The sequence below is a fragment of the Arachis hypogaea genome, chromosome 12 (assembly GCF_003086295.3).
Source record: "Arachis hypogaea cultivar Tifrunner chromosome 12, arahy.Tifrunner.gnm2.J5K5, whole genome shotgun sequence".
NCBI lineage: Eukaryota > Viridiplantae > Streptophyta > Magnoliopsida > Fabales > Fabaceae > Arachis > Arachis hypogaea.
The window spans coordinates 16,605,716-16,621,643 of record NC_092047.1 but is presented as its reverse complement, the minus strand read 5'-3'; the positions used below and the strand labels follow the sequence as shown (position 1 = coordinate 16,621,643).

Here is a 15,928-nt window from a genome sequence, read left to right as displayed (position 1 = left end):
CCTGAAGGCTACCATTTTGGCACTAATTTAGTGTGTAAGCTAGAGAAAGTGCTATACGGCCTCAAGCAGGCTCCACGTGCATAGTTCCTCAAGCTAAAGAGTACTCTTGAGAGTTTTGGATTCATCAGTACTACCTTTGACCCCTGCTTGTTTGTCAAGCACAACTCCCTCTCTACTATCTATGTTTTGGCGTATGCCAATGATATTCTCGTGACTGACACTGTTTCAAGTGAGGTAAACAAGCTTATTGCTGATTTAAATGAGGTCTTTACGCTCAAGGACTTGGGAGAAATGATCTTCTTTTTGGGTATTGAGGCTGAGAGAACAGCCGCTAGTTCCTTAATGCTGAAACAAACGAAGTACGTGAAGGACTTGCTCAAGAGGGCTGATATGGTTGATGTTCGCACTATCCCTACCCCTTTGATGAGTGGTTTTTGGCTTGACACGTCAGGAGCAGTGTTTGATAGACCAACTTTGTATCAATCGATGGTTGGTGGCTTGCAATACACCACTATAATAAGGCCAGACATTGCATACGCTGTGAACAAAGTCTCACAATTTCTGCATTCTCCCTTAAAACAAGGGTTAAGTACTTTTTTCATCCCTAAAGTGTGAGGCCAAAATCAAAATCGTCCCCGACCTTTTTTTGTTATTAAAATCATCCTCAACGTTACAAAACATTATAAAATCGTCCTTTTCTACTTTAATTTTATTTTTTTACTAAATTATCCTTAATAATTAATATAAATAATAAAAATAATATTAAAAAATAAAAACAAAACCTTCCTCCCCCCACCTGCACCGCCACTCCCGTATCTTTTCCTTTTCTTCTCTCCCCATCCCCTTCCTCATCCCCTTCTCTATTCAGTCTTTCTTTCAGTGTGCAAGAGAAATGAAAGACGAGTCTCTGAACTGTGTTCCCAAGATTTGATGAATTCCATTGACATTGAAGGAGCAATGAATTCACACGCTTGAATTGTTAGCACCCAATCTTATCAGCTGAAGCTAGGAGAAATTGGGCAAGGTCAATGTCCCTATTTTCCTCTTCAGACAAAATCATGAAACCAATTTGAGCATAAGGATGCATTGGCATGAACCAATTATCTTGCCATTGTGAAGAGTATTGCACATACCTTGTTCCTGCCAATCTTACTATTTCCTCTGTTGATAACTTCTGGGAACTAATGCTAGTGCTAGTTTTTGCTTCTTCGCTGGCGCCGCTTAAGTTTCTCCGTCTTAACCTCTGGAACCTGCTTCCGTAACTGTAGATCAGAGGAGCTCCCATGAAGGAGGCGGCGGTCTTTTCCTTTTACCTTCCTCACTCCATTATTTACTTCAGCCTCTACCACAGCCTCCTCCCTACTCCACTCTCTCCACCCAAATCTTCAACAACAATAATACCAACAATTTTTTTTAATTTAAAAAAATCAAACAAAACCAACATAGAATCAACAATAACATTATATCCAAATTCAAAAATCCATCACAACAACAACACCAGCTATTTTTTTAATTTCAAAAAAATCAAACAAAACTAACACAGAATCAACAACAACATCTCAGATTCAAAAATTCATCAACAATAACAGCAATCCTTCAAAATTCAAGACAAAAAATTCCAAATTCCAATCTTTCAAACTCAAGAGAGAGAATGCAGAGAAGAGAGAAAAAATAGAGAAGAGAAAAACTCAGAGAAGAGGGGTGGTGTTACTGTTGTCCGTCGCTGTCGCGGTTGAAGGAAAGAGGAGGAAGAAGCGACAGCACGGAAGCTACTACCGTCGTTGTCGCCGTTGCAGCTGTAGCTCTCCGCCGTCACTCTTCCCTGCCATCACCTCCTCCTTCTTCCTTTCCTCTCTTCTCCCTCTGTTCCTCTCTTCTCTCGTTCTCTCTCTCATCTCCTCGTTTTCTCTCTCTAGTCACGACACAATGGCAACAGCAACGGCGACGGCGGCGGCCGCACTCTTCCCCACCGTCACCTCTTTTTTTTTCCTTTCCTTTTCTTTCTTCTTCCCCTCTGTTTCTCTCTTCTTTTGTTTGTCTTTTGTTTTCTTTTTTTTTGTTTTTCTGTTTTAGGTAGGGATAAGAGGTGGGGTGGGGTGATTTATTTTTAATATTTTTTATTTTTGTTTAAAGGGTAAAATTGTCCAAAAAAATGTTGTTTATGGACAAAAGGATGATTTTATAATATTTTGTAACGTTAAGGATGATTTTAATAACAATAAAAGGTCGGGGACGAATTTGATTTTCACCCCAGACCTTAGGGACGAAAAAAGTACTTAACCCTAAACATTGCATACGCTGTGAACAAAGTCTCACAATTTCTGCATTCTCCCTTAAAACAACTTTGGAAAGCTGTGAAATGCATCCTACGCTATCTGGCAGGCACGGCAGACATGGAGCTTGAGCTTCAGAAGAGTGAGGACTTCAAGATTTTAGCGTTTTGTGACTATGATTGGGCTGCTAATCCCGTTGATCACAAATCTACTACGGGTTACTATGTGTTCCTAGGATCGAACATCATCTCTTGGTCTAACCAGAAACAAGTCTTAGTGTCCAGGTCCAGCACTGAACCGGAGTTCAGGGCGCTAGCTAATGCTATGACGGATACTATGTGGTTGCAGAAACTGCTCTCTGAAATGCACCTTCCTCAAGGCCCAGTACCTACACTGTACTATGACAATCAAAGCACCATACTAATGAGTAGAAATTCAATACTTCACAGCAGGTCAAAGCACTTTGAAATTGACCTGCATTTTGTTCGGGATAGGGTTGTTCAACAGCAGGCATATGTTGTGCATATTTCCTCCTTTAATTTGATCAAGTTTTCGATTTCCTTAAAAAGCCTCTATCTCATGATGCATTTATACGCCTCGGGTCCAAACTGAGATTGGTTTCATAACCTTTCTCAGTTTGAGGGGGGATGTCAGAGATAAATAGCAATTGAGCCAGTAAGCTGAGCTGGCAGAGTTGGCTAGTTAGTTATGAGAATAGTTAGTAGTTGTTAGTAGTTGCTGTAAGAGTTGCTATATAAGACTAAGAGTCAATGTAATAATCAGTTAATAAAATTATTTTCTCTTATTCACACTCTATGAAAGGAGTCCTCTCTCTCTCTCTCTCTCTCTCTCTCTCTCTCTCTCTCTCTCTCTCTCTCTCTCTCTCTCTCTCTCTCTATGTTGTTGTCGTCACTATTGTCATCGTGTCTTTGGCCGCCTCTCTTCCTCCTTCACTTGTGCCTACGCCTCCAAATCTGTATTCGTCACTTTCCTCTTCACTCGTCGTCCACTGCATTGCCCTTTGCCATTACCGTGTCATCATTTCCATCGTCCTGCCACCTCCAAATCTGTCTTGGCCTGCCTCTTTTTTCCTTGGCTCGCGCCAGCGCCGACACCTCCGTTGCCTCTCCCTACATATAGATTTGTCTTCACCACCTCTATATCTGCTTTTTAGATTGTGCCTGCTTCTTGTATTTTTTTTGGTTGCCTATTGTTCTTTTTCACTGGTTTATTGTGTTCAAGTTTTTTTTTCTGTCTGAATCTCTGTTTCAATTTTTTTTATATATAAAAAATTATTAATTTAATTATTTGATTGGAGATTTTGATGATAGTTTATAATTATTTGAACTAAGGTTGAAAAATTAATGACAGTAATGGTAGAAAATAATGCTAATAATGGTAATGTATTAAATACAACACATGGATAAATTTGACATTTGTTTTATATCAATATGTCTTTGTATTATTATCAAATAAGTAAAAAAAATTTGTGTATTATGTGTCTATATCTTATTATGTATTTGTGTCTGAAAGACATTATCATTCAAATACTGTTTATATATTTTTTGTATATAAAATTCTATAAATATAAATATAAATTATTATTAATTAAATATTAAATAAAATAATAATATTTATTGGTTATATAGCATTGTTACTAATTGAATTACTCATGTCCACTTACAATCCGTTCAATTTATTCTATTTTTGTTTGGTCAAATGCAATCATGATATATAGTCTATTTGTAAACTAAATCAATTTTGCTATTATTTTTTTTATGAGATTCCTAACAGACTCATAGTAAGATGAACGATGAAGCAACAGTGTGACAAACTTATAGTGGTATGCGAAACAAAGAATATCAAAGCAAGAAAGGTTGGAACATTCTTTCACCCTTTTTCAACCTCACCATAACATTGATGATGGAATATAATGGATCGTATGTTGCAACCAACGACATAACTAAATATTTTTGGTCTCCCGTTCACTTTTGAATTCCGTTTCATCATTCATTCATTATTCTTGCAATCTTTTGAATGTAATGCTACTCAGAAATGGGAGCTCACCAAAGTATCCATGCTGGCAAAGGTTCTTTTCTTTCAATTATTTGTTTATTTATTTATTTATTTATTATTATTATTATAACAAGTTTCATATATTATTATTTATTTATTATTATGTCTCGTATATATATTTTTCACACACACACACATATATATATATTGTTTAATTCACATGTAATATCAAAGTCTGATATTTTATATAATAAGGATTTTAAAACACTACAATGCAATTAATTAATTACTTCTGATTTTGTTCATACATGATTAACGTAATATTCAGTACTTTTTTCTAGTGACTTCAATTTTGATTTGAGATATGTGGTTTTATGACATAATATCCTTAACTTACACGTATGGCAGCAAAACTTGATGTCGGAGTTAATTTGATTCAAAAGCTTTATAGTTCTTCTCATGTGCTCTCTCCTCTCAGGTTATGCTTCAAAAGAAAAAAGCTCAGAATTAATATATTTGATTATATATATTTCTCTGAAAAAAAAAATAATTAAAATGAAATCTAACAGGATATTTAGCGGCCCATTTTCTCTTGCAAATGGAAGGTACAAATTTTGTTTTGATCTCTATTAAATTGGATTTCTACTAATTGTATTGTTTTCATCAATGAAGAGGTGTAACCAAATATTTCAACTTTTAATTAATTTCCTCCATTGTTGTAGCCTTTGCTTGAAGCTACCTACACTATTTGGCAATGGTGATTTGCTTGATGTTTCATGGCACAAAGGGTTGCATGATTCAAACTTGTTGATAAATCATAGGACACCAAGACCTCCATGTCTTGGTCAAAGGTCTCTAAATATTGTGGTTTGTGTTACCATTTTGGCTTATATTTTGATTTGTCAATTAGCATTAGAAAGAAGTTAAAAGATAAATAAATTATTATCTGATTGAATTCTTAAAATATTTTGATATTATAATTTTGAATGACTCAACCAATTTTGAAAAAAATACGATTATGTTATGTTTACACCAAAATCAGCCATCAATATAAAATATATGTTAAAATATAAATACATTAAAAATAAATTAAATTACATATGTATTTATACACAAATACATTACTAATTGATTTTAGTGACTGATTTTGATATATAAATAATATTTTTTTTTAAAAAAAATATTAGGTCAGATAATTTCATAATTTAAATCTTATTTCATAAAATCTCTATTTTCTATACTTTAATATTTACCTTATACTTGTCCAATTTGTACCTGTCCTATTTATTTTGTTCAATTAATATTTTAACTAGTAATATAAAATATTTTTGTGCATGCAAAACACATGTTTAGTAATAACATGTTTTCTAATTAATCAATTTAAAAAATAAAAAAACAACTTTGACGGGTTCATATTTTAAAAATAAATTTGAAGGGAGGTGGTTGCATAGTGGTAAAATGTTAGACTATTAAAAGAAAAGATATATTTAATAATTACGTTTGAATTTTAAGAAGAAAATTCAGTGTAATTTATCTTAAACAATGTAAATAAAATAAGAAACTCATGGGATTATTGAACTGTTTTTTTTCTTTTTCTTTTTTTTCAGCATTCACTTAAACCTGAGATTGGTATTCATGGAATTCCCATGAACAATTTCTGCCATTCAGCAAGTGGAGACGTAAGGATATCAAAATTGTCGATTGGGCTGGATATGAATGAACCTTCAAGCTGCAATTGGAAAACCACAACTAGTGTGCACTTTAAGGTTGGTGAATAATTAATATGGGTTTTGGTTAATTCATCTTATATTCTCATTGATGAGACTATGAAGTATCTTTATTATAATTTCGGTGAATAATGTTACATCAGATTTTTTACTGAAATATAATAAAATAATTATTATTTTTTTAAACTCAATTTTTTAATTTTAATTTTTTAAATACATTTTTTTGCTATTTAGGGTAAATTTGTTGCAATCCAGGCAAATTCTACCCTAGTGAATTTCTATGTTTTTATAGAGTTCGTTTTATCCCTAACGAACTTCAATATGCTTCTTCATAAATATCAGATTGGGCTAGGAAAAAATAGTTAGAAGGTCAACAATAACAACTTCGAAAATAAGTCGTATTTTTTTTGTTGGAAAATAGTGATTTTTTTAATTTATAATTAAAAAAATCCTTGTTAAATATGATTATTGATAAAATTGTGAAAGAATAAGAAAAGAAAAGAATGCGAATCTTTATTGATTATTGATTGATTGAATTGTACTGAAGTGTATTGTAAACTATGAGGGTAAAACTAAATATATATAGAGCATTGTCCTATGAAAGATAAAAGCAAATAAAGATAAGATAGAGATAAAGATAAAGATAACTATAAGATAAGATAAAGACTAAATTATAATTTAATTTGTGTATTCTGTTGGGCTGAATTTGTGGGCCACAAGACTTCTTTATTGTTGTCATGGGCTAATATAGAAGTGTAGTTTAATATGCCCCCGCAAGCTGGTGGATGGAAGATGTCAATAATCCACAGCTTGGATAAGTTCCAATGAAATTGTTGAGGAAGACGCCTCTGACGTAGTGACGCGGAGGAAGATGCGTGCGGCGGAGCTTGAGCTGCCGACGGCAAAAATATAAAAGGAGATGCTGTACTTGAGCAGCAATCTTCAAAAAATGCGTACGTATGACGCAATAACTTTAAATGGCGCATAGAGCGCGATAAAAAAAAAAAAGAGGGCGCGTGGAGCGCAATAAGAGTGCAGATGAAACTGCTAAAACATATGCAGATTAAACTGCTGAAACAAAATGCAGACGGAACTACCGGAAGAAAGGAGGCGCAGACGAAATTGTTGGTAAAGAACCGGGATAACCAACACTGTGGTAAGATTTTCACTTGGATGCATGTAACTAAATCTATGATTATTTATTGTGGGAGGAGGTTGAAAAAGATGTAGGGTGATTTCTCATAGAGTAGGAAAAGATGTGGTACCATGATAAAATTGTGAAAGAATAGGAAAAGCAAAGAAAATAACTTTTATTGATTGTTGATTGATTGAATTGCACTGAAGTGTGTTGTAAACTATGAGGGTAAAACTAAATATATATAGAGCATTGTCCTATGAAAGATAAAAGCAAATAAAGATAAGATAAGAACAATTAAAGATAAGATAAAGATAATATAATAAAGACTAAAATTAAAATTGAATTTTTGTATTCTGTTGGGCTGAATTTGTGGGCCACGATACTTCTTTATTGTTGTCATGGGCTAAAGTAGAAGAGTAGTTTAATACGCCCCCGCAAGCTGGTGGATGGAAGATGTCAATAATCCACAGCTTGGATAAGTTCCGATGAAATTGTTGAGAAAAGCGCGTCTGACGTGGTGACGCGGAGGAAGATGCGTGCGGCAGAGCTTGAGCTGCCTACTGCAAAAATATAAAAGGAGATGCTGTGCTTGAGCAGCGATCTTCAAAAACTGCGTGCGGCGGAGCTTGAGCTGCCGGCGGCAAAAACATAAAAGGAGATGCTGTGCTTGAGCAGCGATATTCAAAAACTACGTGCGGCGGAGCTTGAGCTGCCGACGACAAAAATACATAAAAGGAGATGCTGTGCTTGAGCAGCGATCTTTAAACAATTGCGTGCGGCGGAGCTTGAGCTGCCGACGACAAAAATACATAAAAGGAGATGCTGTGCTTGAGCAGCGATCTTTAAACAATTGCGTGCGGCGGAGCTTGAGCTGCCGACGACAAAAATACATAAAAGGAGATGCTGTGCTTGAGGGAGAGAGAGCAGGCAGCGATCTTCATAAAAAAAAAGAATGAAAAAATAAAAAATAAAAAAAATAAAAAATAAAAAAATAAGCGTGTAAAACGCAACAAGATTGATCTTTAGAGGGCGCGTATGGCGCAATAAGAGTGGTCTTCAAATGGCGCAATAAGAGTGGTCTTCAAATGGCGCGTAGAGCGCAATAAGAGTGCAGATGGAACTGCTAATACAGAATGCAGATTAAACCACTGAAACAGAATGCAGACGAAACTACCGGAAGAAAGGAGGCGCAGACGAAATTGTTGGTAAAGAACCGGGATAACCAACACTGTGGTAAGATTTTCACTTAGATGCATGTAACTAAATCTATGATTATTTATTGTGGGAGGAGGTTGAAAAAGAAGTATGGTGATTTCTCACCGAAAAGATGATAACTTATATATCCTCTTCAAGGAGGATACCATGGCTCTGATACCATGATAAAGACTAAATTATAATTTAATTTGTGTATTCTGTTGGGCTGAATTTGTGGGCCACAAGACTTCTTTATTGTTGTCATGGGCTAATATAGAAGTGTAGTTTAATAATTATAATAGTTGCTATTGGCGCTGGCAATATTAAAAAAGCCATACTTATTGTTTTGAGGACCTTTTATTCCTGACCGATGCGGTGAATTGACTCGAAGGCGGCGGTGGCGCGCGGGCAATGGTGGCGTAGGCTCTCCTCCTCCTCCTCCATGTTTTATTTGTGTATGGTGGTTGATCTCTCATATTTGCATACATAATAGTGCTTTTTCATTTAGTTTATACTTTATAGGACATTTTATGTTGGAAATAAGATTTACCACATTTTGTGACTGAGATTTGCGTAGATGATGTTATTATCACAAAGAATACAATTTTTCAATTAAAACAATTTAAGGTTGCGATTGGTTTGACCATTTTTATTTCTATTTTCAATGAAAATAAAAAAATAAAAAATATGATTGATTAAGAATTTTTAATTTTTTTTCAATGGAAATAATTTAAAAAAATGACACGAATATGAAAATTATATGTTCTCGCCCCAATTTTTTTCCTTATGCCAATCATTTCATCGCCTTTTTCTCTTGTCAAAAACTTTAAACAATTATTCCATGAGAAATACTTTTTTTTAATCTATTTTAATTACGTTATTAATTGATATTTTTGTATACTCTTATGTATTATTTGGAGACTTATATACTGTTTGGAAACGACGATATAACTTAAAAATTTGGATATTTAAAAATTTGAGTGAAGTTAGTCGGGAGATTAAAAAAATTCTATATAAATTATAGAATTCGTCGACGCCGAACTTATTTTAAAAAAATTATATTTAAAAAATTAAAGTTGAAAAATAAAATTAAAAAAAATAATTTTTTATTTTATTTAAAAAAAATCCATATTACATTACTAATAAAATTTATCATTTTTAATTAATATTTTAAATATTAAGTACTAAATTTTGAATTTTTTATCGTAATAATAGAAAAATAAAATATTAATCAAATATTAAATAATATTAATAAAAAATATTAATTACTGATATTTCTCAATTCCGGTTATTTAATTTGAATGAATAAGGCTAACCTTTTAAGATTGGAGGATCATTGGTCTAGGAAGGTGGCTAATTTTTCATTGATTATTTATAGAAGTGTGAGGATTATTATTAATAGCCTCTCAAGAGTTGTGTGTTGTTTTAAATTTGAGCTCCCATCATGTCTTTAGGAGAGAGGAGAGATAGGAGGGAGGTAGAGATGGCAAAAGTTTTAATTTTGAATTAAAATCTTTTAAAATAAGTTAATAAAATAATTAATTAATTATTTTTTAAATTAAGATAATAAAATTTAAATATGATAAAAATATAAATTTAATAATAATAATAATAATTAATTTTTAATTTTATTATTTTATTAATTTTTTTGTTTTAAAATATCTAAATCCAAAATTTTTCATCCATAAATTACACGCTAAATTTTTATGACATGTGAAATTACTAAATATATTAATTTCTTTATGCATATAAAACTAAGACTAAAATTAAAAATCATACTTTAATTGGAACGGCATGGATGAAGATGAATTTTCATGTTATATTTTCTTATATGTGTTGTTCTTTTAATGATGAGTAGATTATAATTTTTTAATTTACAAGTTAGATGATGTTAAATTAATTTGTATTATATGTTTATTATGTTGAATGAATTCTTTTGGATTTTTTTGGTTAATATCTACAGATATTTGTCTTTTTTCATAAACAAATAAATAGATATTTGCAACAGAAAAAGAAAAAATATAAAATATTTTTCTTAATTAAGATAGGAGATTGGAGAGTAGTACTACTTCTCATAGAATCCCCACTAAACAAACTCTATATGGAATTATGGATTACCATGTCAATAAATTTCGTTTAAATTTTGCCTATTTAATTAGTTTTTCATGTAAATTTTCAGTCCCACCACCTTTCTTTCTCTCTTTCCTTCCTTTTCTTTTTATTTTATTTTATTTTGTGGCGAAACACCTTTCTTTAATAATTGGTCATATTTTTTAGGTTGGAAACAAATCAAATAATAAAGTCACAACTCACAACTTGATTTTTTATTTTTATTTTTTTTTTTGCAGCATATTCATTTCATAAATGATTGTGGCCGCTCAGTAAGCAGAGACCTGGATGGTTTTCCATTGACTTTAAGGTTGACCAAATTCATAAATATTCAGTGCTATTTATATAAAACTAACTTAACACACATAATAATAATATAAAGTTAAATTTTATGTAGTGGAAATTCGTATGACAACATGGTAATGATTAGTCAAGAATCTAGATTTGAAGAAGCAAATGATCACAAATTTTCTCATGTAAGTCCTCTTTATTGGTTAAACTATTAGAGAGAGCGCGCACACACATATATAGTTTTCATATATAATTAAACTTTTAACTGTAATAATAAAGTCACAGTATTAATTCTATTTGCTAATAGCTTCAACTTTACTCTGCTTTCAGTACAGTTTTAGAGTTGAACAAGGGATTCCAATTCATCCAAACTTAGCAATCTTTAATCGGTTCAAGTTTTCTGCTTCAAAAGGAGTCAAGATTGGATCAGCATTTTTCTCCACTTTGTGAGTGCCAATTCACTTGTGTTTATGATGTTTTAAGATGTTGTTGTTAATTAATTAGTAATAAATGTCTAAGAAAGGTTAACATTTTATAAGGCAATATCTATCATTTTAGAGCTGTAATATATGTAGTCTTAGTTAATTAATTCTTTCTAATTTTACCCTTACTTTAATAATCTCTATCAATTTGTGATAATCATTTTATAAATTTTCAAACAGGACATTTGTGTAACTCAACAAAACAATCTAATTTTTATTTGTTTTCATATAATTTTAATAATTTATTTATAAATTTAATTTTGATGCATTGTCAGATACAGGCGTATCAAATTACATAACGTTACATAAACAAGATAATTATTTTTTACATATTAATTATGTGATTAATCATCCATAGAACGAATATAATTATTAAACACTGTTAATGTATTAAAAGTAAATTCTTTATTTATATATTTACTACATATTCTTTAAAAAGAAGTGTTATTTGTAGACTAAAAGAGTAATTTACCATTTTATCATTGAAATTAATATACAGAGATAATGATAAAAGTAAACAAAGATTTTTCTGTTGTTGTGCTAGCTAATTAATTATGATTATTATTATTATGATTATTTATTTATTTGCAATATTATTTGGCAGGTTTAATGGTGGTTCACTTGTAGGAGCCACTGCTCCATATGAAGCATTTGCAATTGGTGGCCCCAACAGTGTAAGAGGCTATGGTGAAGGTGCAGTTGGTTCTGGTTACTCATGTGTGGTTTCAAAGAATGAATTCTCATTCCCATTGGTATAGTAATAATAATGCTGCCTAATAATACTTTACAATTAGTGTTACCTATTTTAGTATATTTATGTTACATACAGTAATTACGGCGGTTATAATATTTTAAAAAGTGTGATTAAAATTAAAGTAACATTTTTTATTATTTAATAATATTTTTTTTAAAATATTACTAAAAAAAATGTTAGTAAAATATTAAAAAATGTAATTTTAATAATATTTATATAACCACCATAAATATATATATATATATATATATATATATATATATATATATATATATATATTAGAATTCACCTACATATAATAATTAAGTTATTCAATTGCTTATCTTAGAATAAATAACACCCATCTCTTGTTAGTTTAGGTAATATTATGCACAAAATTTTCTCATTTATTGTGTTTATATTTACTACCTCTTTAACTTTCTTAAAGAGAAGTTAATTAGTATCATATATGTTAACTACTTCATAATATTTGTTATTTTAGATCATTTTTGTGTAAAATATATCTAACATTATTCTCACATTTTAAAGTATTATTTACCAGGCATTTTATTTTTATCCTCCCATAATACTAATTATAATAAACAATAAAATATTTCTATTATTGTAAGTTAATTAGTTATTAAATAAGATTGTGTTAATTAAAAAATTTTATAATTAATTATTTATTTTAAATCTTTTAATTAATATGAAATTAATCAAATTAAAATAACGGTTATTGTAACTTAAAAAATATCATAAGTATTAAGCATCTATCACATATATATATATAACACCCCCCCCCCCCCAAAAAAAAAAAAAAAAACAAAATATAAATAAAGATTGCTAGACAGGTTTACAGATAGAAGTAATTTTTACTCCTTAATTTAAAAAATTCCAGCCACTTCTTCAATCTTTTGTGAAACCTCTGCAGTACAGTCAAAGTATTGCTTTGATTTCATAACACATGAAAGACAGATTTATATAAGCATCTTATATATGAAGATTAAAATTTAGTCTCTAAATTAATTAATGCTCTTCTTGTAATACAAATTAAATTTGATCTTTAAGCCATTGATCACTCTTTTTTTACAGGACAAACAACTTACTGGTGTTATTTTCTTAGACTTTGGGTCTGACCTAAGGTCTAGTAATAGAGTGCTTGGTGAGTTCTACGTGAATTATTACTTTTATTCATTTTTATTTTATTATACTCAGTCGATATATATTTTTTATTATTGGATAAGATGTAAAATTATTTATTTACAAATTTTACATCTTATTCGTAATAAAAAAAATAGAATAAATATTCAAATTGATTATCAAAAAATTTTAAATTGAACATTTTTATTATTAAAAAATTTTTGTTCACTAAAAATGTTCGAGAATTATTTTTGTTGTACAAATTGTATTTTCATTGCTTTAATTAAATTTTATTTTAATATACGTGTTAAACAAATAAATCTCTAACAAATTTTATTACAATACAATTAGATTTTAAAAAATATCATCATAAGATAAACTAGTTTCTCTTTAAAATAATGAATGGAGGAATCTTTTCAAAAAAAATAATTTTCAAAAAGACTTATAGAAAGTAAAAATTTATTAAGAGGCTAAAATATCTGATTAAAATTTATTAAGAACCAGATGTCTATTTAAAAAATATATACAACGTTAATTTAATGCACAAATTAAAACAAATTAATTAAGTATACAAATAACTTCTCTGTGTAGTTGTTTAAAATTGATCTGTGAGTAGTTTGCTTTAAGTCTTTAACAGTTTCATGAAATGGAAAATCTTTCAGGAAATCCAGGATTAAGGAAGGGTAAACCAGGATCAGGGATTGGGATTGGTTATGGCATTCGATTCAAAACTGAATTGGTTCAAATAACAGCTGATTGTGCTATCAATGCTTTTAAACAAAGAACACTTTACTTTGGAATTAACAATCTGCTTCTTTGAATGCTAACAGAAATAGAGTTAGATATTGTTAGAATTAGTATAAATGGTAATTAAAATAGGTATTTGTAATTGTAATTAACCAAATATATAAAATAGGGTAAAAAACCATTATAAGCCAATGCCATCTAGAATTTACGTATATAAGCCAAACCGAAAATGGTTTCAGTAATGCGCCAGATCATATATTAATATAATTCGAACCAAGGTGGTTCGAACTGCATTTGGTAGTAATTCGAACCAGCACAGTTCGAATTACAAGTTGAGCGTTCTTAATAAATCGAACCAAGTTGGTTCGAACTATGAATGGAAGTAATTCGAACCAGGGTGGTTTGAATTATAGAGAGAGAAGCAGGCCAAAGTAAATCGAACCAAAGCAGTTCGAATTACTAAGAAAGAATTCAACATAAATCGAACCAAGCTGGTTCGAACTAGCAACGCACGTAATTCGAACCAAGCTAGTTCGAATTATAGAGAGAGAAGCTGCACCAAGTAATTCGAACCAGGCTGGTTCGAATTACACAATCCCTAATTCAATGTAGGCTGGTTCGAATTAGTGGGAGACAGAGCAGTATATATATGGTTGTAAACGTGAGTTGCTCTCATTAGAGGGTGTAAGATGGCTAGTGAGGAGAGTTTTGTTATTTTGGTTCACCACAGAGGATCCATTAAGAGGAAAACTCGTTCCGGTGTGAAGTTCACAGATAAGGATCCTCTCTGTATTGTCGTGAGTCCTACGACGAGCTATGATGACCTTGTCCAATCTATGCTGATGAAACTTGGTCTGGAAGGTGCGAAGCGGGTTAAGAAGTTTTTCTATCGCATTCCAATCACGGTCCTCCAGGATACCGTGAAGTATGATTGTTTCACGATTGGTAGTGATGAGGACTTACAAGTCATGTTTCTTTGTCGGCGGCAGTTTCCGGAGGTCAGGACACCAGAATTGTTGGCAAAGCTGGTTGATGTGGTATCCAGCTCAGGGGGTTCGAACCGGAATACCACCACTTTAGCCACGGCAGCTGGTTCTAGTTCCAGGCCTGCCGTTGCTTCTTCCTCCGTCCCTGTGTACGAGCCAGCGGTCCAACCTGTCGCCTCCCCGTCTTTTGCTACTGATCTCAATGGCAGCGGAGGCGACGAGGCAGGATCATTTGATATTCTGCCAAACGCTTTACAGGGCGTTGGAGACGGATTGTTGGGTGATGGAGAGGAGGATGACGTCGAGCCGGATATGATTGATGATGACAGCGGCGATGATATTGGAGCGAGTGAGCCTGCATTGGCGGCAGGTGGTTCTAGCTCTGGCACACAGCAGTATCCACCACATTTTTCCTCTTTGGATTTGGATGCCATGAGGCAGGAGGGGGTTTCTGGTCACTCTTTTGGATTCGGAGCTAGAGATGCGGAAGGGACTGCTGGTCTGACAGAGTTCCAGGTTGGTCAGCAATTTCAGGATAAAGATGAGGCCCTGTTAAGTGTGAAGACTTACAGCATCCGGCGAGGGGTACAGTACAAGGTAGTGGAGTCTGATTATCGCCGTTATGTGGGCAAGTGTGCTGAGTTTGGGAATGGGTGCACATGGTTGATTCGACTGAGTCTCCGGCAGCGCAAGGGCATTTGGGAGGTCAAACGGTACAATGGACCTCACACTTGTCTTGCCACCTCCATCTCGAGTGACCACAGGAATTTGGATTATCATGTGATATCGGTGTTCATTATGCCAATGGTTAGGGCTGATGCATCCGTCAGCATCAAGGTGCTCCTAAATGCCACGGCAGCACACTTTGGGTTTAGGCCGACTTACAGGAGGGTCTGGATGGCGAAGCAGAAGGCTATTGCCCTCATCTACGGTGACTGGAATGAGTCATACAACGAGCTCCCCAGGTGGGTGTTGGGAGTCCAGTTGACGATGCCTGGTACTGTTGCAATCCTACGGACGAGCCCCGTTCGAGTTGGTGGACAAGTAGACGAGTCTCAAGCTTTTTTTCACAGACTTTTCTGGACGTTTCCA

General features: G+C 32.5%; 1 protein-coding gene across 1 annotated transcript; it reads left to right on the top strand.

The window, feature by feature from the left end:
* Positions 1-4,206: 4,206 nt before the first annotated feature.
* Positions 4,207-14,042, top strand: LOC112729161 (outer envelope protein 39, chloroplastic-like). Its single transcript, XM_025779505.3, has 11 exons — positions 4,207-4,362; positions 4,698-4,767; positions 4,859-4,894; positions 5,012-5,156; positions 5,897-6,055; positions 10,697-10,767; positions 10,855-10,933; positions 11,079-11,194; positions 11,835-11,982; positions 13,056-13,125; positions 13,766-14,042. Exons 1-11 carry the CDS (start codon positions 4,329-4,331, stop codon positions 13,921-13,923), a joined length of 1,086 nt encoding a protein of 361 aa, XP_025635290.1. The 5' UTR covers positions 4,207-4,328; the 3' UTR covers positions 13,924-14,042.
* The last annotated feature ends 1,886 nt before the right edge of the window (positions 14,043-15,928 follow it).